The sequence below is a fragment of the Athene noctua genome, chromosome 2 (assembly GCF_965140245.1).
Source record: "Athene noctua chromosome 2, bAthNoc1.hap1.1, whole genome shotgun sequence".
In the NCBI taxonomy this organism is placed as follows: Eukaryota; Metazoa; Chordata; class Aves; order Strigiformes; family Strigidae; genus Athene; species Athene noctua.
In genome coordinates this window covers 126,655,903-126,678,721 of record NC_134038.1, presented here as the reverse complement: position 1 = coordinate 126,678,721, position 22,819 = coordinate 126,655,903, and the positions used below count along the sequence as shown (strand labels likewise).

Below are 22,819 nucleotides of genomic sequence, written 5' to 3'. Positions count from 1 at the left end.
ACAAGACCTGAATTCTACAAAATGACATCATTGTAATAGAATGGGCCAAGAAAAAGTAGACACTGAAATATGAAGTGCGTTTGTGATTTAGGACAGGAAGGATGTAAATTTCAGTGGGTGAGTTTTAAAACTTGTGACAAGCCAGTTTAAGGTTGCTTACCTGAAATGAGTAGGAAAGCAATATTAAACTTAATACTTAAACACTGAAGGACAGCTTTGCTAGTGAACCATAAATGAGATTACTACTTTATGTCAGGGCACATAAAATTTAATCTGTGTTCATTTCTCTTGATTATTCTTTTTGCATATTCTAAAGTCGTTATGTTATTAAAAGGTATTACACTTTCCCTTTGTGACTTTAGATATTTACATTGCCACTTGGTGGCCTCATTTGATCAGATAATAGGTGATAAAAATATAAGTTAAGAACCTTTTTCTTCACAGATGTGCAGTTCAAACCTTGCTATATAATCTTCCTATACATCCAGGAACAGTATCTCTTTTTGCAACTGATTATGTGTATGCTGTGTTGATTGCTGTGGTTCTTGACAGCCTGAATTGCTGATATTGAGGTGGTCAGACCTAGGAGCTCTTCAGTAAGGACAGAAGTAAAGCGGATGACTTTTCTCCCCATCCTTGCTCATCCTTGGTTTTTTAAATGTTCCTCACCCCTTCGCAGTCAAAGCAAGTAGAGGATCTCATCTACTACCAATATAGTTTAACTGGTTTTTAGGACTAGAACTTGTTCGGATTTTGTCAGGCTTCTTTCCTGCTTATTCTTTATCCTTAATTCTTATTTTTCAGATTTCATTACCTGCAGATGTGTTTCTGTATCCCTTTTGTGAAATTATATCCCAAGTTTCTGTCCCTTTGTGGTTCCATATTATTAATACAATTAGTTGTGTGACAAAATGCCTGTATGTTATTGCTCAGTTTGCTGTTTTAGTGTGCTTATGTCTGGGATCAAGGCAAGCAAATATTGATTATATCATGCTTAGTATACTTATAGAAGTCTTCTGCCTTGGTATGCTTTCTGTCAGTGATCGAATGGAAACTCAGTTTCCCTACACCTTGATTCTGAACCTGCAGTCTCAAGCTCTGCTGGCTCAAGGCTTGGTGCTGCCTCAGAGCAAGGTGGACTGTCACCCAGCTCCATTCTTGTCTCATGGTTTTCTTGCAAAATCCATGTAGCTCTTTTGCAGTTGCATAGCTCCAGATAGCCCCAGGATCTTCTGTTGCAAACTATGAGACATACTGCCAACTGGAACGAAAACGCCATTAGTTGATACACAGGTAATGATTTAAGGTTAAAGTAACACATGATTCTTGTATCAGTACTTGGCTGTCCTCTAAAAATGTCATGGTAGAATCAGGGGTTTTGTATCCGATCCTGGTATTAGTGGCTGTTGATTCTCTAAAGTAATATGTCCTTTCACTTCTTGGTGCCTATTCATTAAATTTTTTAGCTACCTGCTCTATTTGCTGTGATTTCTTAATGTTTTTGTTATAAATATTCCAAATTAGTCCCAGGTTGGTGTTGTTCTGGGTATTATAATTCTGGTGACATGGGTGGACATTGCAAATGTTTAACCTAAATTAGATAGATGAGAAAAGTTGCACACTTATTTCTCTATACACAGTACAGTTTTCTGGCAATTCCTACTGAAATAGATGCAGAGAAATGATAACATTTATCCATCTTTGGTGTCATAAATTTTAGAATTATTAACTGATAATTGACTCCACAAACAAGTAGTTACTGCTATTGTAGGAGCAATATTCTGTTTCCATTGTGGGGGCTTCTTCAGACTGCAGTCCCGTAGGATAGGCCTCAGTGACTATAACCTCATTTCTTTCCAAATCTGTTCACACACCATCAGTGATGCTACTTAACTTCTGTGCAGTGACTGATAGACCTCTTCAGGCAATAGTAATGCAGGTTGGGCATGTGCTGTTTTACAGTCATCTCTGTCTCCTGCATAGTATCTTGGCCTTCATTTCTCCTAAAATCACAGCTTTGTCCCATTTCAGTGGTTGAAACTTTGGGCATCCTACACACCGACTGTCCCATAACTTGCGTGTTGGTAATTACTGCTCACAAAATCTACTATGCTATTAGTAGTTTAACAACTACTTAATAACTACTATTGTCTAGTTCCAGTACATTTTTTTTAAATAATATTTTTTCTACTTAATTCCTCATTTTGATTCCCATATGATGTTGTTAAATCTCAGCTAAATAACATTCAAAGATATATTTATACATGTATTTACTTTATGAGTTTTGAATGTTGTATGTAATATGCCCCAATTTTGGTAACTTACTAGTCAAAGTTTCTACTTCAGTGGCATCCAAAATTCCAGTTGCAACTTCTACTTCCTTTAAAATGGTACCCCTAAACCCACTTGGTATGTTGTACTCAATCATATGGAATACATTTCTGGGTCAATGTTACAAATGTCCCTTTAATAAAAGGAGTGTATCTGTTCTGCCTCGAAAAAGTCGAAGTAAATGCTTTGTTCACAGTAATACGCACTCTACTAATTTGCTGCCACTGAGTAGTATCTTCTATTCCCAGAACTGTAAATTGTTTCTCAGCTGGAATATTTGGTTTAAAAAGTTAAATAACAGCAACAAAACTCTGTGAACTAAACAAGTTTGACCTTTTCTTTTTTTTTTTCTTTCAGTTTCTACTTTGCTTGTGGCTTTCACATTTGGTTTAACCATCTCTGGTGTTTTCCACTTGTATTTCAGTTGGTGTGGTTGTTCAGGTTCCATCAGAGTTGTTGTAGGTTATTTTGATTTTTAGCAAAGTAAGTAGAAATAAAATATCCCAGTTAAATTTGTATGCTGCTTCAAGCCACCATAGTATATTCAGTTAAAATCAGAGAGATTCTTTAAATTCATAAGATTATTTTTGGCATCATGGAATATATATGCTATTGTTTAGCCTTGACAGTCATCTTGTAATTTTAAACTAGTGGAGACATGTATCCAATTTTTTCATGATCTTTGGTACAACAGAGCTTTCCATTGCCACTATAGGTAGGGTCTATTATCAAAAAGCAGGGTGCTTACTACTCCTTTGTAACACAAAAAAAATATTCATAATTTTGAACCTAACATCATTATTAATATGCAATTATTAATAAAAATAGAAACATGCAAACTTCAGTCAGACAAAGCCTAACAACTAAGTTATGCTTCTTCTTTTAAGAGACTTTTGGCTGGCAATGGTTCTGGTGAGACTTCCTATACGCCTTACTCGCTGTTCAATTTTAACATCAACATCTATAACATAACATTCTGGATTTTTTGTTAACTTATTTACCTTCTCATAATTAAAATTGAAACTAGAACTACTTAGGCATTTTTCCATCCTGGCGTTTTACTTGATACGCAGTAAGGTCCTGCTTTATTTACAGATGGAGCCAGTCCATCCTATTTACAGTTTAGACTATAAACTTGTGTGGAAAATATGGAACATTACTTTCCATCCTCCTTGCCATTCTGCAGAGTAGTGGTTTGTTCTTGTTTGTTTATCTATGCATTGAGCATTCCTTCCCAGTCGAGTTGCTATAACAACATTAATCTCTTTCCAGTGTTTAGATAGAGTCTGTATCCATTCTTCAGTTAAAACATTAGGCAGTCTTTTTTCTCCCAGGCATAGCTCTAAATCACATGAACTTCTGAGAAGCTGTTGTGGCTTATAGGTCATTAAAACGACGAGATGATGCAATACCCCAAATTTTTATGTAATTTTTCATTGTTTTGCCTAATGCTATTTTTATAATCCCATCGGGTCATTCAATTTACCTTGAACTGGGAGTTCCCAGCAATGTGAAACCTTTGTTTTCTTCCCATACCTTCACACAATTTCTTGATGATTTGCCCTGGAAAATATGTTCCTTGCTTCAAATCAATTTATTGGTTTAAATTGCATCTGGAAAATACAACATTAAATGCCTGCACAGTGGTAGACTCGATTGTAGTCGGTATCCTAGTCTGTGGTTCATGAAATCTCTAACATTTTAATGTTATTTTTCTCTTAGTGGGGGTATTCATCACAGCACAAGTTAAGCAATTATGTACCCATCTGTCCTCATGTTCTGCCAACTCGCTATCTTCTAATACTCCCTTTTGCATTCAGGCAACCCCTGCATCTTGTTCACAAATCTACAGAAACAAATCTACCTGAAGTGCATATAGTGCTCTCGATCTACAAGTGTTTGTTATCTGGCCACACTATGCTCTCTGTGCTTCACCTGTCTACTCCCTTCTGTAGTAATCACCCCTCAATTTCCTCATTTCCATGTTGTAAAGTGTCTAGGTCTTTGATACCTTTCTTTGTATGTTTTTGTTTTGTTTTCAAAATAGGTATTTCTTCAAATTTTAAGTATACTGTGACCACCACAACCTTGGCAAAGGTATCTTCTTACTATTCTAGTACTGTTGCTTCTGTATTTTTCCTTTGGTATGCTTTTACATTGCCTGAATATTTTTTTTTCCATTCTGCTTTTTTTAAACTACATTCAGGATTTCCTTTTCATGATTGATAGGCTACCAGATTTCCATTCTGTGTTTATAGGTTATCTTTATTGCACATTGGTAGCCAAATAGTTAAAGCTTAATATATCCGGTCTGAAACTCTGTACAAAGCGAGACCATTTCCTTCAGGTTCCTCTTTTAACATTGTTAGCAGAGCTTGTATCTCTGCTGCTTGTGTAGAGAGAAAGCGGGCAGCTCTTATTATTTTTCACAGGGGCTGCAGCATATTTAATTGAGGATTTCCCATCCTTTTGATAAAAACTGGACCCATCTGTGAACCACACTGAACATCCTGTGGCACGAAGTCAGCAACGGAGCTTTTATCTGGTGAGAGACACATAAACAGGTAAATGATACTTATGTTCAGTCATATAGAGCTAGTGATAAAATCTTGTTGTCTTCTACAGAAAGCTCTTCGTTTATAAAAGCCAATGTCCATCCAGCTAACCTAGGGTCTGATACACACCCACTTTGTACTTTTCCAGCGATTATATGCTTTAGTGGAGTATGTGTGATATGTACTACTGCAAAACAGCCTCTAGTGATGTATTCCCAAAGCTTATTGCCTATGCCAATGCTAAACCTGTTTTGTAACATGGAATAGAGTTCTTTCCCACTGATCTTAAAACTCTCAAAGCAAAGGCTGTAACTTGCATCTTATTTCTGTGTTCTTGAAATAACACAGTCCCAAGGTCTGGATCAGTAGTGGCTAGCCACACATGAAACAGCTTACAAGAATCTGGGCATCTGATGGCCAGGGTCTGAGCTAGTGGAGTTTTGCTTCTTTCTGTTCTTTCCATTCTTGTTTGCAAGATTTCGTCATTGATTTGATTAGTGATTTACTGTTTTCTGCAAGTGTAAGGATATTCTCACAAAATGCAGGCAATTCCAAAAGTTAATCTAATGCAATTATTACTGTGGGGGCATGGACTCTCATAGTCAGTTCTACCCTTTGGTGATCCCAGCATCACCCTCCCTTACCAAACTAAAACTATTTGCACATATTTCACTTCAGATTGTACCAACTGAGTTTTGTCATGATTAGCTTTAAAGCCTGTGCTTTGAGTAATGCTGATTACTTCTTACATATATTCCTAGACTTTCAATTCAGTTTTTCCATGTATCAACATATCATCCATGTATGATATAACATATTTTGATGGTAATTTCATCCACATTTGATATGTTTGATCTGAAAGTCTTGAGGTACATGGATAAAACAGTATTGCTTCTCTCATAGGTAAATGCTTGTTTTTAGCAGCTTTGCTCTGCTGGTGAGATTGCAAAGAAAGCATCAGCTAAGTCAGTAACAAAAAATCAGTGAGATATTCTGCTTAGTGCTAGAAGAATTTAGGCATGTTTCCACCACAAACAACCTGAGAAGTGGCTACCTTATTCGAGAATCAAAAATCCGGTTTTAGGCTTTTTTCTTTGCTTTTAACCCTGGACAAAATGGGATGTTAAAATTATAGGTTTCTGTACTAGGACCTTGCTTTCCAGTAAACTTGTTGATGGTGGGTTGGAGTCTTTCCTCTGCTTCTTGTGGGTGTTGATATTGTTTTTTGGGAAGGAGGATCTGGACCTTAAATTAATACACAACTTCTATTTTTCCACATTTTAACTTACAGACACAAAAAACTCGAGGAAATTCTGTTACCCAAATATCCACTGTTTTTACTTCCTCCGGATTCTTAGTAACAAAGCATCAATGACTTGCAGGAATCGCTCCACCCTTACCTCCCACTGGTCAGTCCCAATACCAAAAACATCCGTAGCAAAATCTGCAGCTAATCCATTTTGTTACAGCAAGGCTGTGCCAACAATTCCCTGCTGTTTATAAGAGGGATCCTCCCACTCCTATATTCAGAAGGAACTCTTGAACTTGGCAAGTATTAAACTGCAGGCAGAGATCTTAATACAGGTGCCTGAATGTCCCTTCATGCATATAATACAAGTTTTATCATTCTTTGACTTTCTTGAGTTCCAGCTGGTACAAAGATTAATTGAAGAGTGTTTATTGACACTATGGTATCAATTAACATCATGGCACTACTGGTAGTTAACGTTCTCTCCCTGACCACCCAGTACTAATATTGTTACTGGCCTTTTGCTTTGGTTATACTGTAACTTTAGCACTAGACCAGGGGCAGGTCGACAGCAGAATGTCCTCAGTCTTTGTTACTGAGAGGAAGAGATGGTGCCTGAGGACCTCACTGAGAGGGACCACTTATGTTCTGTAGTTTTCATACCTCCTCATCATCTTTTTTCATTAGCTTAACAAAACAAGCCAGAATGGAATTTATGGTTTCCATCCCATTTTCTAATATCTTTGACTCTTTTTCTCAAATTTTACCATGTTGCTTCCCATTGGTGTTCCCTAAAGGAAGTTTTTATCGCGTTCTGCAAAGGTCTTTTGCGGTTACTGTTACCACCTCTTTTTATGCAAAGAGCTAAACCCACACTGAGGATTGCTTTCCCCTTTTCTGTCCCTTTTGATCTTTATTTTTAAATGGAGACTGAAATTCCTGGAAATTACAATATGTGCAGACCTTTTGTCAGGTCTACAGGACTGAGATTTCCTTGCATTCCTTCTTACCTTTATTATCTTGCCCATTTGCTGAAGATGAATTTGCAGCTCCTCCCGTTGTATTTCTGCTTGATTCACAGGTCCCAGAATTACTCTTGTACCACTGCTACTTTAAAGGCACTATGGTTCTATTAACTCAGACAAATACTTCCTCAGATGTCGATCACAACAATTTTTCTGGGATTCATATGACTTTACATTCTCATAGCATTCTTCTAGGTGGAATAGCTGCTACAAAAATCTCCTTTCAGTGCTCAGCTAACTGTTCTGAGACATCCATCTACTAAATTTCTTACAGGAGATTCTTCCTACAATGTAGCTGATAATCGTACTCCACTGTGAAGCAGTGTTTTTAAGGGCTGTGCAATCTTTACTAGTTAAGGAAAACTAATTCTTAAGGCCTGAATTCAGCGGCCTCGAGGTTTAAGCAATTACTCTTTCTTGCTCTGCAGCCAGGGAGTTGCTACTGTTACAATCTCCCAAGTTTTAAGAACAATGTGACTAAGCATCACTGAATTCTGTTTTTACCACTGTTTGGTTGTAACTGCATAACTGGATCATAAAAGCCTGTTTTGTTCTCACATTAACATGAATTTTCAGTATAGTTGTGAACTGAGTTTCCCATATATCCCTGTTTTATTCTGGATAGAGAAATGTTAACATATGCATTATGTATAGTTGACAATAGTGTCCTGGGTGACTGCTATTGAAGTAAAAGGGCTCTCTGGGTGTGCAGAAATCCATCTGTACAGTATAGCTTATAAGAACTGTCTTCAAGATAGTAAATTCATTGCAAAAACTATAAGGTAAACCTAGGAATCAGAAACTGAGAACCTACTTTTAAACACCGTGAGACTAGTAGTATATACCCAGATCAAGAGAGAGCCAAAAGTCTGACTGTTTCTATTATCACAACAGAGAGTTTTGGTAACGTTTGCCATTATTTCTACTCATATTTTGCTGGTATAGAAGCTATATATACCTATTTCTTCTTTCTGTTGTTCATCCCTCTCTTTTCCACATATTCATATAAATACGTGTGAAGAAGAAAGGGGATTTTCGTAGGTGAGCAATGTTGTTATTGCTTTCTTCTATTTCGTATCATGGTTTAACACTAATGTATGAGTCATCTGATATGGCATGACAATCAGGTCCTTATCTGTATCCATGTGATCTGTTGGGAGAGGATCTGTTTACTCAGTTTACCATTATCAGACTAGCCACTACTATTAGTATTGTGCTAGCCTAGAAGATGTTTTGACCACTGCTGTGAAGTGACCCACCACACCAGTATTCTGAAAGCGTATTTCTCACAGACATATTTTTAACAAGATGAAGTACCACATTTCAAATAATTTTCATTCTTGTAAACATACGATTTCACATACACATTGGATTTGGACTATCCAATTGGTGTGTGAGAAATTTTTCCTGATTCTGTCACATACAGGCATCTTTCTTTGCTAATGGACCTCTTAATTAACTGATTGCCAGCCATGCATGATCATTGCAGAAATCATCTATCTGCAGGATGTAGGACAACCTAGCAATATATTTTTCCCCAGACACCATGGAAAATGCTGTAATGTCTTCTGCAAATGGCCCATGACATGGAATCACTACCAGATCATTTTGTCTAGTGGTTAGATAAAAGGCTTTTTTTGCATGCCACCAAGTCCCATACATACTCAGCAGAGGTAGTTTAAAACACATCCCTTTTCTAAATTCAGTTCTATTTCATAGTATTGACTGTACAAGAAACCCCAGAGGATGCTCCCGGTGAGGCATCCCTGTAGTATTTAGTAAGCATACCTTGCCCACAAAGGGAATGTGTGGGTCCCTAGGATGTGGCCTTAGGATCTCTAATTTCTACTGGAACAGCATTCCTAGTGTGACACATGTGTGTGACACTGACTACAAAGGATATAGGCCTTTGCTTACAGTAGCAGGTATCTCAGTTTCACTAAGTGCTCAAATGAGCTGATGAGAGCTGCTTCCTTGAACATTGTTCCATACTAACAAAATCACTTGCTCTCAGTGAGTGGTGACATGGAAAACAGGACTGCTCTGAGCACTTTATTCAGTCAGGATGAGCTGTTAATCATTCATTATTTGTTGCTGATATAAAAAGAAATCAAGGGTCATGTGTCATTGTGTGTAAGCAAAATGTAAACTGATGAAAGATTGCGTCAGAAAGGAGGAAGTCTAGAGTGCAAAGGGTGAGGAAACTGGAATATGAGCAGAGATCATTGTGTTATTTCAATTATCTCTGATCATGTTGGAATGCTGTCCTAAGCCTTGTAGTTCACGGGTCCCTGTAAACACCATCTTTTTGTGGAGCCATTCCCCAGTCCTTCTAGCTCTGACCTCCAGCTTTCGTCTCCCATTCTTTCTGGGAAGTAGACAAGAAATCACATTGTGATTTCACAGTTCACTCAGGGAAGGGGAAGAAGCATTGAGGAAGACCCCTGAGGCTTGCTGATTAGTTAAATGCTTTGTATTGGTTCTTTCTGCTGTTTATTGGGCAGAAAGGTCTCTGTTTACTAATACTACTCTATGAGTTTGGCCATGCTTAGCACCTCTTAAATTTCATTGATGATGTTGCTGTTTAATATAGTATGTCACTTTTATATAAAGTTTATGCTTAGAAATGAGTAAGAAATAAATAAAAAAGATGGTTTGAATTTGCAAGGCAGACGTCTAATAAATTCAAGTTTCAGTGAGAAATGTATGGGAAAAGGTTGTTTGCTCTTGAAATGGATAATATTTGGGAGTAGAGCAAGAAACCTTATTGGAATCAGAATTTATTTTAATGTTCTTTTGTGCCAGCTTGTCACTTGTGTGAGTTCTGACTGAAAAGAAACAACAGAGAAAAATGGTATTTTTAATAGGTGAGAAATTAGAATACTGGTATAAGTTTTAGTTAAAAAAAAAAAATTATTGTAGTATAGAAATTAATGAAATTAAATCAGGCACTATAATACTGTACCCTGTGGTGGCTGCTTAATAAATATATGAAGTAGTTGCTGTGAAGATAAGACAATTAAATGGTTTTTAGGAGTCTTTCTAGGGCTGGCACTCATTCAGATTTCTACATAGCAGAATTGTCAATGAGATAGAATGTTTTACTGACTTGGGAAGACAACTTTTCTATCCTTTGAAAAGCATGAAATGTATAGGATAAAGCAGATCAGCTATCAAAAGCTGACATGTAAATGCTAGGCAGCTGTTTGGCCAATGATGAGACAACTTGTATTGTGCTCACTAGTGACTTGAGAGCCCGTGTCTTGTAAAAGAGTTGATCTGTTTGGTAGTGTGAGAGTAGATTTATCATAATTCTTGCAGACTAGAGACCAGAATAAATTATGAGTCTTGGGCATTTCTGGGTCCCTGTAAAGAAAACTTTTTTCTGTATCAAATATAAACCACACTCCATCTTTTTTTTTTTTCTTCTTCTTCTTTTTCTAAAAGAAATAAAACAAATTATTCTAACAGAGGGAAAATTCCTTTACTCCTAAGAAGTATTAGCTATTGTATATTTATCAGTAGTGGATTAACACTTTGTTAAAACCTATTCTGTACCCAGGATCTGGAAGCAGAAAATGGAAATGATACCTGTTAAGCAACCAGTCCACAGGGAGATTAGCAGTTGTAGTGAGTAAGCTTAGATGTATCTTGCTTGGGATCAATGTAAATGTGCTTGCTTTTTCCTGACCTCTTTTTCCATCCTCTTTGTCACCAGCTTCAGCTGCTGACAGCACTTGGACTAAAAATGGCTTAGAACTGCAAGCAAACCAGGAGCTTGTACCTGGAAGTGTCGGGAAAGATAAGGAGTGCTGATTAGACATTGGTTAGGACGGTAGGAAATTAATTTGTGACAATTAATGAACCCTTATGGAATGAGGGAAATTGAGAGTTAAGAGAAGATACAGATAAATTAATGAGTAGAGCATCTAGTCTTGGTCAATAGAATGACTACACATAATTGCCTCTTCAGTAACTGTAGTCATAACATAGCTGGCCACAACATACAGAAATCTTTAGAACTATTTCTTGCAAAATGGTCACATTCAGACACACCTTGATATCATGACTGGAATCTTCCTCGTGGATCTACCTGGATTGTTGTCAGGGATACATTGGCATTGTGCAATGTAAGCAGACAGAGCTGTTGCATGTGGAAGTATGTTTCTGGAAGCAGAAGTGGTAGGTAAGAGGAAACATTACCCCTATGAGTATGGCTATTTAAAAGGTTTGGATCTTATGAAAAAGTGTGTCTGCACTGAATACAATTGCCTGTAGTACAATTTACCTTACAGTATATAAATCATCTGTTTTATAGTAAACGTCAAAAAGGAACAAAGCAATTTGACTCTGGTCAAAGACTAACATGTAGAACATAGTCATAGTGTCATAATCAATCTCTTACAAGATGAACCGAATGATTATTTTTAGTCATTTCACTACAGTAACAAAATTCAACATACAAGATTAAGTAAAATAAGGGAGTATACTTCCATACTGCTATGGCACAAGTAAATCAAAGGTGTAGAAATTAGAAATACTTGCCTATTTTTGAAATAAACCCCAGTTTGACAATACTTTCCTGAAATAAAAAACAACCAAGCTGTGAAAGAGTTTGAGTCCAGAGGATAGCAGTATCAAAGATCAATAGCACCAACTCTATAGAGAAGGGTTATAGGAACGTTGGGTTTTTTTTTGTCTAGAGAGACAGACAACACTTCTGAAAGCAGCATTAAAATTTCAAAAGTAGTGTGAAGTGGAATGGAAGAAGTTGCTCTTCATATTTACTGTGGATAAGAAAAGAGTAACAGGTCTAACCTGTCTCAAAGGCAATTCCAGTTAGACATCAGAAAAACTTCCTAAGAGTTCAGAGTTTAAAAGTCTCCATCTTTGTTTTTGGAAACTACCAATAGAGTGACAGAACTCAAACATCTGTCAAGAACATCAGATGGCATAGCTGATCTGATCTGGAGGAAGGAGCATGGACAGGATAACATTCTGAGGTCTCTTCTGCTCCTCATTTTTGTGATTTGTAAGGCATATGATGAACTGTAATTGTAGAATAGAGAAATAAAACTTTGGAATTCAGTTTTAATAGGCAGAAGCTGAACAGCATGATTTTCTTTGTAATCTAGACATTTCACAAATTTTATGGAATAGAATGCTAGTATTTATAAAATACAATTTTAAATACTATTGTAGAATGGAACAAGTCAAGATGAATAGCTTTGATTTTTGTATAGGATATAATATTAATAGTGTTATATATTTAATATTTCATGACTTGAGTTTGTAAACTCCTTTCCCTTTTCCTCAGGAGTTCAGCTGTCTGTGATCCAAGACACAGCTGCATAACCCTCTCTCAGACTTGTGAGGAAATTGCTATATTCTGAACAAGAGCTGCAAAAAAGTTGATAGAGTGGACTTCTGCAAGAGAGATATAATTGCAGACAGAGATAAGACTCTTGAGATTGAGCTAGGCCACAATTCAAGGATTCAAAAGGAAAAATGTCATAATATAAAGGAATAAAATCCTAAGGGAAAAGCAGGGATTTGGAAGATGGCAATTCAGTCATATCGAGGATCCATTTCAGGGGCAGTAGAAACCAGCCATATCCCACCTCACTGAGAACTTCCTGGCCAGCAAAGACTTTTTCTAACACTCAGTTTAGTATTTCTTTAATTCAAATTATCTTTCGTGTATAGTGACTAATCAGTAACTGCTGAATAGTTTTGTGTATATTCAGCTTACAAAGGCTCTTTGTGCATGGCAAAAGGCATCCAAACAATTTGATACAGTGAGGGAAGGTAAAAGTTCATTCAAGTTCCTTGATTACTTCTACTGTTACAGTGTTACCTGGCATATCATTGGCTAGAAGAATTATCAAGAAAAAAAAAATTGGATGCATCTGTAATACTATATACTTTATTCAACTTCAGTAGGGAAAAATGTTTTCCACCTGTACAAAAAGTCACTTTTATTATTGTTTTTCCATAATTTTTCATATAGCATATTAAATACAGTAAACTGAAATGTAGTCCTGAACACTTTTAAATCCCTAATGCTCTGTACATGTTCATTTCTTTGAATGAATATATCTTGTTTTAATGTTCATTTCTTTGAATGAATATATCTTGGTTTTTGAGATTCAAAAGACATCTGCCTTTCTAGGTATGCTGAGGATGAAAACATCTGCTCATGCTCCAGAAGGATGGAACTTTTTAATCCTGCTTTAAATAGTTTAAGAAATCTTACTAAATCTAAGACAAATGTAAATACCACTTCAATTAAATACATTTTTCTATTTTAACCGTGGTAAGAATCTCATTTTAAATGTAGCTATATTGTAAGCAATGATTATGAAAAATATTATCTCCTCACACATTAATGCATCATCAAGTTATATTTAATAACTTCAGTGATAAATAAACACCAAGAAAGTTGTTTTCCATATATAAGAAATATCTCTCAAAGTGAGTTGTAGGTTTGTCTGGATTTTCTGTTGTTGGTTAAGTACAAGCCAAAAAAATGTGAAGCTTTCAGAAAGAAGACTGAGTCTGTAAAGCTGAAAATGGGCACATTACTAATACGAAGCTAGTGACATAACATTAGTTTGTAGCAATCCCCCTCACTAGAATAAACAAATAACTCCAAATCAAATCGACAGACAATAAAAGCGGAGCTTCGTAGTATCATTAGTTTCAGGTAGACTTTAAACACAAATAGAAGCTTGATGCTTACAAGAACTTAATTTGGCCTCATGCTTAGCCCAGGGCAAATAAGATATCTAGCAATTTCTACAGGTGGTATCTTATGGCTGAGCATACAGCATAGTTCAAGGAAATCAAAACTGTCATTTTCTGACTTTATGATAATTCTCTTCATACAGGACAATTCTCATTGTTAGAATGGTGGCCAAGTTAGCAAAATTCCTGTACAAAGCAATATTATTTTCCAGCATTGGTTAACAGGAAAGAGGCTGCTAAAATGGAAGAGGGGTTCCCCAAGTATCATAAATAAGAGCTTGTTCACAGTTGTTCTAACCTGTGCCAGGGCTTAATGTCACTGAGGAATCATTACAGGATTCTTGGGATGCTCTCCACCATTTCACCTACTGGGAGCTTATTGGGAAGTCCAACTCTCCATCTTTAAAGGAGATAAAAGAAAAACAGTTTCTGTCCTTTTCTCTGGTTATAATGTATAAAGGCTTTGAAGTATTTGCTTCAGTTTCTTGTCTTGTTTGCTGGTTCTATTGTTAAGTATAAAAAAGGTTAGTTTTTCTTGATGTTGTTAAAAAAACTTTGAAGTTATTGTGACATCATTTCACAATGTTTTGACTGATGTCAAAGTAAGATTAAAGTTTCTGTGTCAATTGTTTGTTCTGATATCATGTGTCAATTGGTCATCCCCTTTACTGGCCTGCATCAGATTAAAAAAATATGCATGGAACCAATGTGTGATTTGTAGGATTAGATTCTGTCAACACAAATTCTTTTCTGGAAGCATAACCAGTTGAAACTTCATGACAAGACACGATCACCCTATTTTTCAAATGCCTTTTTCTGCCATTCCAGAAGCTGACTTATGATCAGTTTGTTCATAAAATATTAAGAAATCTTGACATATAGGAGAGAGTTGGATAAGTAAATTCAGATAAATAAATGCACAGAAACAGTCTGGAATAATTAATAGTGAGTTACGAAACAGACTGATCTGTTACCTAACTTAACTGGCATCTAAAAGTTATGTTATAATAATACAAAATACAACTCAAACACTTTTGTGAAAAACAGAGCTATCCTGACAATACTGGTGAATACTCCATAAGAGCAAGGACTTAGAGAAGTATTTAAGGTTTGTCATATTTTACTGTTACAGTACGATATCTCATTGCAGTAGAGTGTCCAATAGAGATGATTAAAACCATGCATTTATATCAAGTTGGAGAAGGGAATTAATTGCGCCTCAGTCTACAGCATTAAAATCTCTCCAGAATATTTCAAGGGACCTAACGGTTATGTCTCAAAAATGCAAGAAGTTCTTATGCTCAAAATTCTAAAAACAATATGTGAATATAATCCAGGAGCCATAAAACTATGTCAGGCAAAAGAAATTGGCTACTACCTTAATAAAGAGAAAATTGAGTAAACCTTATGAATATTTAAAAGTATTTTCACATAGAAAAGATATCTGACAATGAAGGTGCTCACAGAAATAATTATATCCAAGAGGTATTGTTCTGTCTTGAGCTAAACAATTTCTGTGAAGGGAAATGGAACATAGAAGCAGCTATCCAATAGGTGCAATGAAATTGTGAGCAGTTGCAATTTTTTCAGTGAAACTAGATGTTTTCCTCATGTATAGGCTTTAATTTAGACAAGACCAACTTTTCTGATCCTATGAGTCACTTTCCAGAATTTTCAACTGACTAAAATCTCTTAGGACATTTACCACATAACTCAATAGAGGTAGCTCTTTGCATTGCAGTTTGTCATTATCTTCAGAGTCCCATTGATCCATTGTGGGATAGGGCTGAGGTGGATGAGTGGCAGAGTTTTGGGCAATCCAGGTGCATGAACCGTATTGGCCTTTTTTTACTTGCTTGTACAATAAGCAATTTGAATTGTCCAACAGTTCCCATATCATAGGATAACAAATGTTCCCATATCATAGGATAACTAGTTTGGGAATGAATTTTAAGTAGTTTATGAGCCTTAAATAGGTCAAAGGACATAGATTGGTCATCTCTGTTTAAATCCATCTTCTGCGTGAAATTTTGTGATTAGTAAGTAGAAGGAGAAAAAGAAAAGTTTTCTTTCTTCTTGGACTTCTGAGTGAACAGGACACTCCACTTTCAAGATGTACAGAACATCTTTACATTGCATTAAGTCAACGTCCATTTGAACAGACAATGTAGACATATAGAAACTTCATGCTTCAGGGCTTCAGCCTACAGAATTAAAAGTAAATCTCCCTTGATGACATAAAAAATTAATTAAAGCTGGGGGTAAACTATTGATTTAACAAAGTAACTGATCTGAGGGAAGACAGTAGTTTTCAAACACTGGGTTTATGAATCCTGCATATATATTTAGGACAAAACTTGTTGCCAGACTTTGGATAAGAAGATATTTCTCCTCAGATTAGATTAGCACCTACATTGTTTCTGGGTCTTCCCTTTTGGGCTGCGAATCAGCTACTGTGTTCACCTACATGGGTTTTATATACTGAAGTGCAGGTAATGTGCAGTGGTGATGCCTCAGGTTCTTCTGTTTTTGCTTTATGACACAAATTTAATCTCTTCAGACTGAAATGATATATAATCTAATTCAAAATAACAGTTTTAACATGGGAATATCTGAATGTTTTACAGCAAACTGTGAGATACAAGCAATCAGAAGAATGATTTAGTGATCTTTTTCTGGCTTCAAATCCTGTGCACCTGTGAAGCTATGTCACTGAAAAGTCAAAGTAGAGAAGCCATGGAGTACTAACAGAATTCTGTAGCTTACCAAGTAGCTGTAAAATACTGTACTTTCCCAATTTTCCCACTTTTTAAATATCAGTTTAGTTGGTTCAGCTACCAGTGCGGTAAAACTGGCTGTAAAAGTCTTTTATTTTCTTTTCATTACTGTATACAGGCAATAGAAACCCGAGTAAAAGTTGGTATTCTGATTTATTTTTGTTTCACTTCCTTATCATGATCATACTGCAATAACAGAGACATTGCAATGAGGTAACAGAACATTGTGACAAATCTTGTCGTTTCACTCATTTTCCCTTTAAGGTGAAACAGTTGTGAAAGACCTGCTTATACTGTTTCATTTGTCTAAATTAATTGACTTTAGAATCTCTCATTCAGCTTTATTCAGCTCCCACTGAAATAGTTGGACCAGGTCATTAAGATCAAGTCCAGCAAATCACTTAGGCACACAAGTTACAATAAAACCCAGAAGTTTTCCCATTAACTGTTGTGTATAGAAGCCTATACAAATATCTCAGGATGACTTTTCATTAATAGGTAACACTTATATTTAATAATCTTTGATATTTTGCTTGACTGACAATGGTAAACTACCCTTTCTAAAGTAATCCTCAGTCTGATAAGACTCTTTGTATTCCAAAACATTGTGAAAATACTTTTATCAAATTTTGAGATTACAGTAGTGCATGAATAAAAGGAATAAAAATTATCCCTTCTGGTTAATTATCAGATTAAGTAAATTTTGTTTCAGTAAAGTGATGAGAGACCTACAGAGAAATTAATATAAATATACTTGTCTTCTAAGACGAGGATTTTTATTTAACTTCTTATAAATTTTTCTACTGTAAAAGCGTTAAACATATCTAATTTACTATATACATTGAAATAAGAAGTGCAAATATTTTAAATATTTTAAATATTTGTTATTATTTTCATTGAAATAATGCCTACAGATAATGATAAAACCAATACATTCCATAATAAAATAAATAGTCCATTTCAAACAGTTTAGAATCTGAGCATAGATTCAAAAATCAGAAGGATACTAATTGAGCAGATTTCTACTGACCATACCTATTTCCAAACCATTTCTAAACCGAGTCTGAAACTCATCTTGCTGTTCTGCAGTTACTCAAATGAGAAACAATATGCACTATAGTAAAATCCTGTTTTCTTTCAGGCTAGATGGATCATGTATTTGTGAATTAGACTTAGAAGAAGGGAAAAGAAGCAAAAGAGTAAAACACTCGTGTTATTTGGTTTCATTTTCACTGTGTATTCAAGATTGGATTAATCCTTAAGTGTGACAGTTACGTGGAGCATTCATCACCATCTCTAATAAAGTAAAGAGGAATTCCTGGGAGTTTTAAGGGGCATAATTAAGCCAGCAGTAGATAAGAGGAACTTCTGCTGCTGGAAGAATAGACTATTCAGGCTGGTTTTCCTGAGTGACAATGAAATAAGAGTGCATAAGGACTTCGCTTGCTAAAGATTCCCTTTAGGAAAAGGGAGGCAGAGTCCAAAGTACATACGCTTTCCTCTCCAAAGTAGGCAAGGCAACAGGACTGGGAAAAAAAAAACAAGAGAAAGCTATTGATTATCTCTGTTTTACATATGAAGAGCAAAGTCCAATCATGCCGCATGTCCTTAACCATATTAATCCTGCTGATTTCTGAATAATTTTTCAGAGGACTAGACACAAACCAAGAACAACCTTCACGGTATGTCATTTTTTTTTTTAAATTAAATCAGAGAAATTTATAAAATTAACTGATAAATAAAATCAGGAAAATGCTAAATAACTGTGTATTCTTAAATAAGCATCTACTTTCTCATTTATTTGTGTATCTGTGCTGAATCGCAGTAAATATATGCGTATATTATTCAAATGAAATTAAAGGAAGGACTCACTGTTATAAAAGAGATACAAATACAAAATGTAGATGTTTGTAATCAGACATGTTTGAACATATTTATACTTGCCCATGACAAGTATTCACTTGCAATGTATGAATCAGTAACTTTATTGATTTTTAAAAATAGCTATATTTTTCTTTCAAACAAATGGTATTGAGGTTACTGTAATTGGCTTAACAGTTGTATATTTCTCAGTAAAATATTATTTTACAGGGAGTTATCCTAAATAAATTTAAAATGCATTCTGAAGATGAAAAAAATCAGAAACATACTGCAGATGAAAATAATCATGAGATTACTGCATCCAGCCAGGGTCATGAATCTGAACACAAGGAGTAAGTATTCTTAAACATTGAAAATGTTATAAGATTACATTATCTTATTTCAGTTTGGATTTTTTTTTTTTTTAATTTAACTTCATTTTATCAGGAAAGCCTAAGAAGAGAAGGCTTTGTATCTATTTGAGAGTAGCATTGATTGACACATTCGTTTACTGCAGAAAGACCTTTTATGTCTTTCTTTTAAGGACTAAGCGTCCACAATATTAACTATAGTTTATTGAAAAACAATTCTAAAATATGACAGAATTATGTTGGAATGGACATCTTGGATACAGATATGTCATTAGCTAAGTATTATGTTAAAATTTTTAGTATTTCAGGAATCAATATTTTACATACCTTAAACATTTTATTTATTCCCCATCCTCTCTGTGCAAAAATTTGATTCTATAAGTTATCTTTATCTTTCCTGTTTCGAATGCTATATACTGCTTGAGTTCACAACTTCCCTGATCAGCTAGTAGCACCACCAGCTATTGTTGGTGGTGTTTCACCCTTCAGAGGGGTAAGCTGGGAACAGCTTGACTTAAATTTACAGCAGTGAGGAACCGATGCTATTTAAATACCTGGAGATTAAAAAGAAACATCTCAAGAATACCCAATAAATCATATTCATTTTACATACAATTGTTTCCTATAAAAATATTTCATAATTGTACTTTAATTGAACTTCATTAATAGATTGCATTAGTATTTCTGTGAAATGTAACTTTTAAAATGCACTATCATACCTTTTAAGAAAGGAGAAGAAGAAAGCAGAAAAGGCTAAAGTGGTCAGCCCATTAACACTGGTAAGATTTCTTCTGTCTTTATATGTGCGTATATATACACACACACACACACTTCAAAGTGTAAACAAAAAAATGGTTAAAATTATGTTAGAGTACTGCATTTATGGTCTTGTCTCTACCAAATACTTTGATGCTACAGAGTATTGGATATTGTATAACAATCGAGCAGTTCTTTTTGTGGATGCAGTTTTATTAAAGAAGGTGTCTTGTTACTGGTATAGATTCTTAGGAGTCTTCCCCTAGTAATCATGCTAAACACAGCCGTACTAGATTTTTGTTTGTGAAAAGTAGGGTTTTCCATGTTCAGGCATTTCTTCTGACTTAGGTATATGAGTGTTCAAATAGCTAAGATTATGTGTGGTCTTGTCCTCTAAATTACCTGAGTTGGGTACTAATCACACTAATTAGCCCCATTAATCATTATTCAGTCCCTTGATTCAGTAGTAAAAGGCAACTCTATGGCACCAATGAAAATTAAAATTAAAAACTGTGTACTGAAAAGTACTTTAAATTCGAGAAATTTTTAATTTTCTGTATATTTTTAAAAAGGCGATCTGTTAATATTTAAACAAAATAAATCCTAGGTCCTCTTTTAGTAACACTGAAATGTTGTATATTTTGTAGGTTTAGTGTGCATAATGCACAGGAATGACATGGTAAATAACAGAAGTAAAACGATAGCCTATGATGCTGGCCAATGCCAAATTTCTCTGCTTTGCTATACCAGCTAACACTTGTACAACTACATTGTACCACTATAATTTACAATAAACTTAGTATTTTACAGTAAACATATAAGCTCAAACTTTATTATAAAGTTCAATGGCAAGAGGTATTTAGGATTTCAATGTTTTGATAATGTCTACAGTGCATTAGGAATAGTTTTTCTGACTGCATAATAATGCATTTACAGTAAAAGTAATTATTGCCTTAATTACCACAATGCCATTAACATTTCTTACAATTTGAACTTTAAATGTCAAACTTAAAAGGGCAGGTTTCTTATGCCTTGTTTTCATATGGCCTTTCTCACCCAGGTGCAGATATTGATGCATTAAAAACCACTTCTCTGGTTTTGAGAGTTTATAGTATAAAAGTGCATATATGACAAGGATTTATTCCCGTACATTTAAATTGTTTTGTAATCTTAATTTCTAATGAGATAAAGTTGTAGTTTTGTGACATTAGGCGTATAATTGATAACTTTTTCTTCACTTTCTTGACTTTGTAGACATAACATTATGTTAACATTCTAATACCACAGTTAGAATTAATTTCTCTTCTCACTCACAGTTTCGATACTCCAATTGGTCAGATAAATTACTAATGATACTAGGCACTCTCCTGGCAATAGCCCATGGAAGCAGTCTCCCTATTGCGATGGTAATTTTTGGTGATATGACTGATAGCTTTGTTACTTCTGGAGACTCAAATTTTACAGGTAAGAATATATCTGCTATGAAGAGAACAATGGCTCTTATTTCGAAAAGAGCCAGGGAGATTGAAGCATCCTGACAGGAGATACTGATGTCAGAAACCCCAGCTTGTTACTGTAGTATGATGCAAATTAGTAACTCTCATGTTTATTGTTAATAGAGATACACTGTGGAATTTTTTTTGCTCCTATTCTTAGTTTCTGCATTAGTAGATTTATTTTTTTTTTCAAATTATCCACTACAGTGCACATTCAGCAAATCATGTTCAACTGTGGCTCTGCTAAATAGAAAGAGGGTGGTTTTCCATTTCCTTAGCCTGTGATTCCCTTGCATCAAATCTGGCAATTATAGTTCAGAAGGTGAATCAGATGAGTGAGCAGATCCAACAGAAAATTTTCTACCAAAAATAAAAGTACTAATTTTTTCTTGGATCAATTTGATGAGCAGCCTCATTTGCTGACTCAGAAGTACAAAATCAAATGCAAAGGAGGGCAGGCATGCACTGCTGGATACAAGAGGGAGGACTGATACTGTCACTTTGATATCAACTCACAGTTAGACTAGATTACACTGGCCTCTGAATTCAGACATTAGATGTTAAATTTGTGAACAGGTTTGTTGCCTGAAATATTATCTAATAAAATTTTATTAAACATTTTAAAGAAAGTCTATACAGAAAAAAAAAAAAAAAGGATGTGACTATTATCTGTCCTGCATCCATTTTTGCTCTTATTATGCTGCTGTAAGACAGAAACATGGGCATAGTGCCTTTATAAGAACAAGTAATTTATGGCTCACTCCTCAGGTACAATAAATTGATCACATTTTTGTGGTGCAAATGCAAAATGCTGCAGCTATATAGTCTTTGTCTCTATTAGTCTCAAAACATTTGTCACTAAGTTCTCCTTGGGGCAGTCAAATTTTATGGCCAACACCAACATTATAGTCAATGTTTTTGTAACAGGTTAAGCTATTTACAGTTAGTGATTTGATGTCGATGTCAATATCTAGGCTTGTATTTTAAGTGGGTTTGGGCATTATACAAATGCCCTATGTTTTCAAAAAAGATAAAAAGATACTGAACATATAATGAATGCTCAGAAAGACCTTTTAATCTCAAGTTGCACTGATGTAGTTCATAGTCAGTGGAGTTATGACTAACCTTATATTAGTATAATCAGTGTTTTTGAATAGGTAGAAGGCTGAAATTGTTATACTCCTCCTTTCATTAAAATCAACTTGATTCAAAAGGAGATGTAGCAATTCAAAATTTGCTGAACAGCATGCAGGAAAACAAAATTGTTAAAACTTGCTCTACTAAGACTATTTACTCTTTTCTTCCCTTCTAAGGAAAAATGTCTGCAATGAATTCCTCTTTAGATATTCTTGGCAACCTGGAAGAAGATATGACAAGGTAATTAGAAATTGGTCTTCTTTTTTAAATGTAGGCACACATTTCTAGTTAAGCCATTCTTCTTTCACAGATGTTTTGCATATTTTTAAAAAGTAAGAGCAATGGTTGTTTGAATAATGTATGTAACTAAAGATGTGAACATGAGATCATTAGAGGCACTGGGAGGATTCTTGAACAGCCACAGCCATCCCCAACAATTTACCTGTAATGTCTCGCTCTCACCCATCCCACTCGCTTTTCAGGGGTGCTCTGTCCCAATGCCATCTGCATTTCCT

At 35.2% G+C, this 22,819-nt stretch overlaps 1 protein-coding gene across 2 annotated transcripts in view; it reads left to right on the top strand.

Annotated features, from left to right (window-relative positions):
• Positions 1 to 22,819, top strand: part of LOC141957934 (ATP-dependent translocase ABCB1-like) — a 66,236-nt gene that overhangs the window by 990 nt on the left and 42,427 nt on the right. Inside the window, exons 2-8 of one of the 2 annotated variants that reach the window (XM_074900219.1) lie at positions 4,379 to 4,428; positions 4,773 to 4,895; positions 18,334 to 18,366; positions 18,776 to 18,897; positions 19,643 to 19,694; positions 20,988 to 21,135; positions 22,481 to 22,544. In XM_074900219.1, coding sequence (XP_074756320.1) covers positions 18,800 to 18,897; positions 19,643 to 19,694; positions 20,988 to 21,135; positions 22,481 to 22,544 — 362 coding nt within the window. In that variant the 5' untranslated portion in view covers positions 4,379 to 4,428; positions 4,773 to 4,895; positions 18,334 to 18,366; positions 18,776 to 18,799. Of the gene's footprint in view, positions 1 to 4,378; positions 4,429 to 4,772; positions 4,896 to 18,333; positions 18,367 to 18,769; positions 18,898 to 19,642; positions 19,695 to 20,987; positions 21,136 to 22,480; positions 22,545 to 22,819 lie in introns of those variants that run through there. The other variant, XM_074900220.1, reaches the window with a different exon arrangement.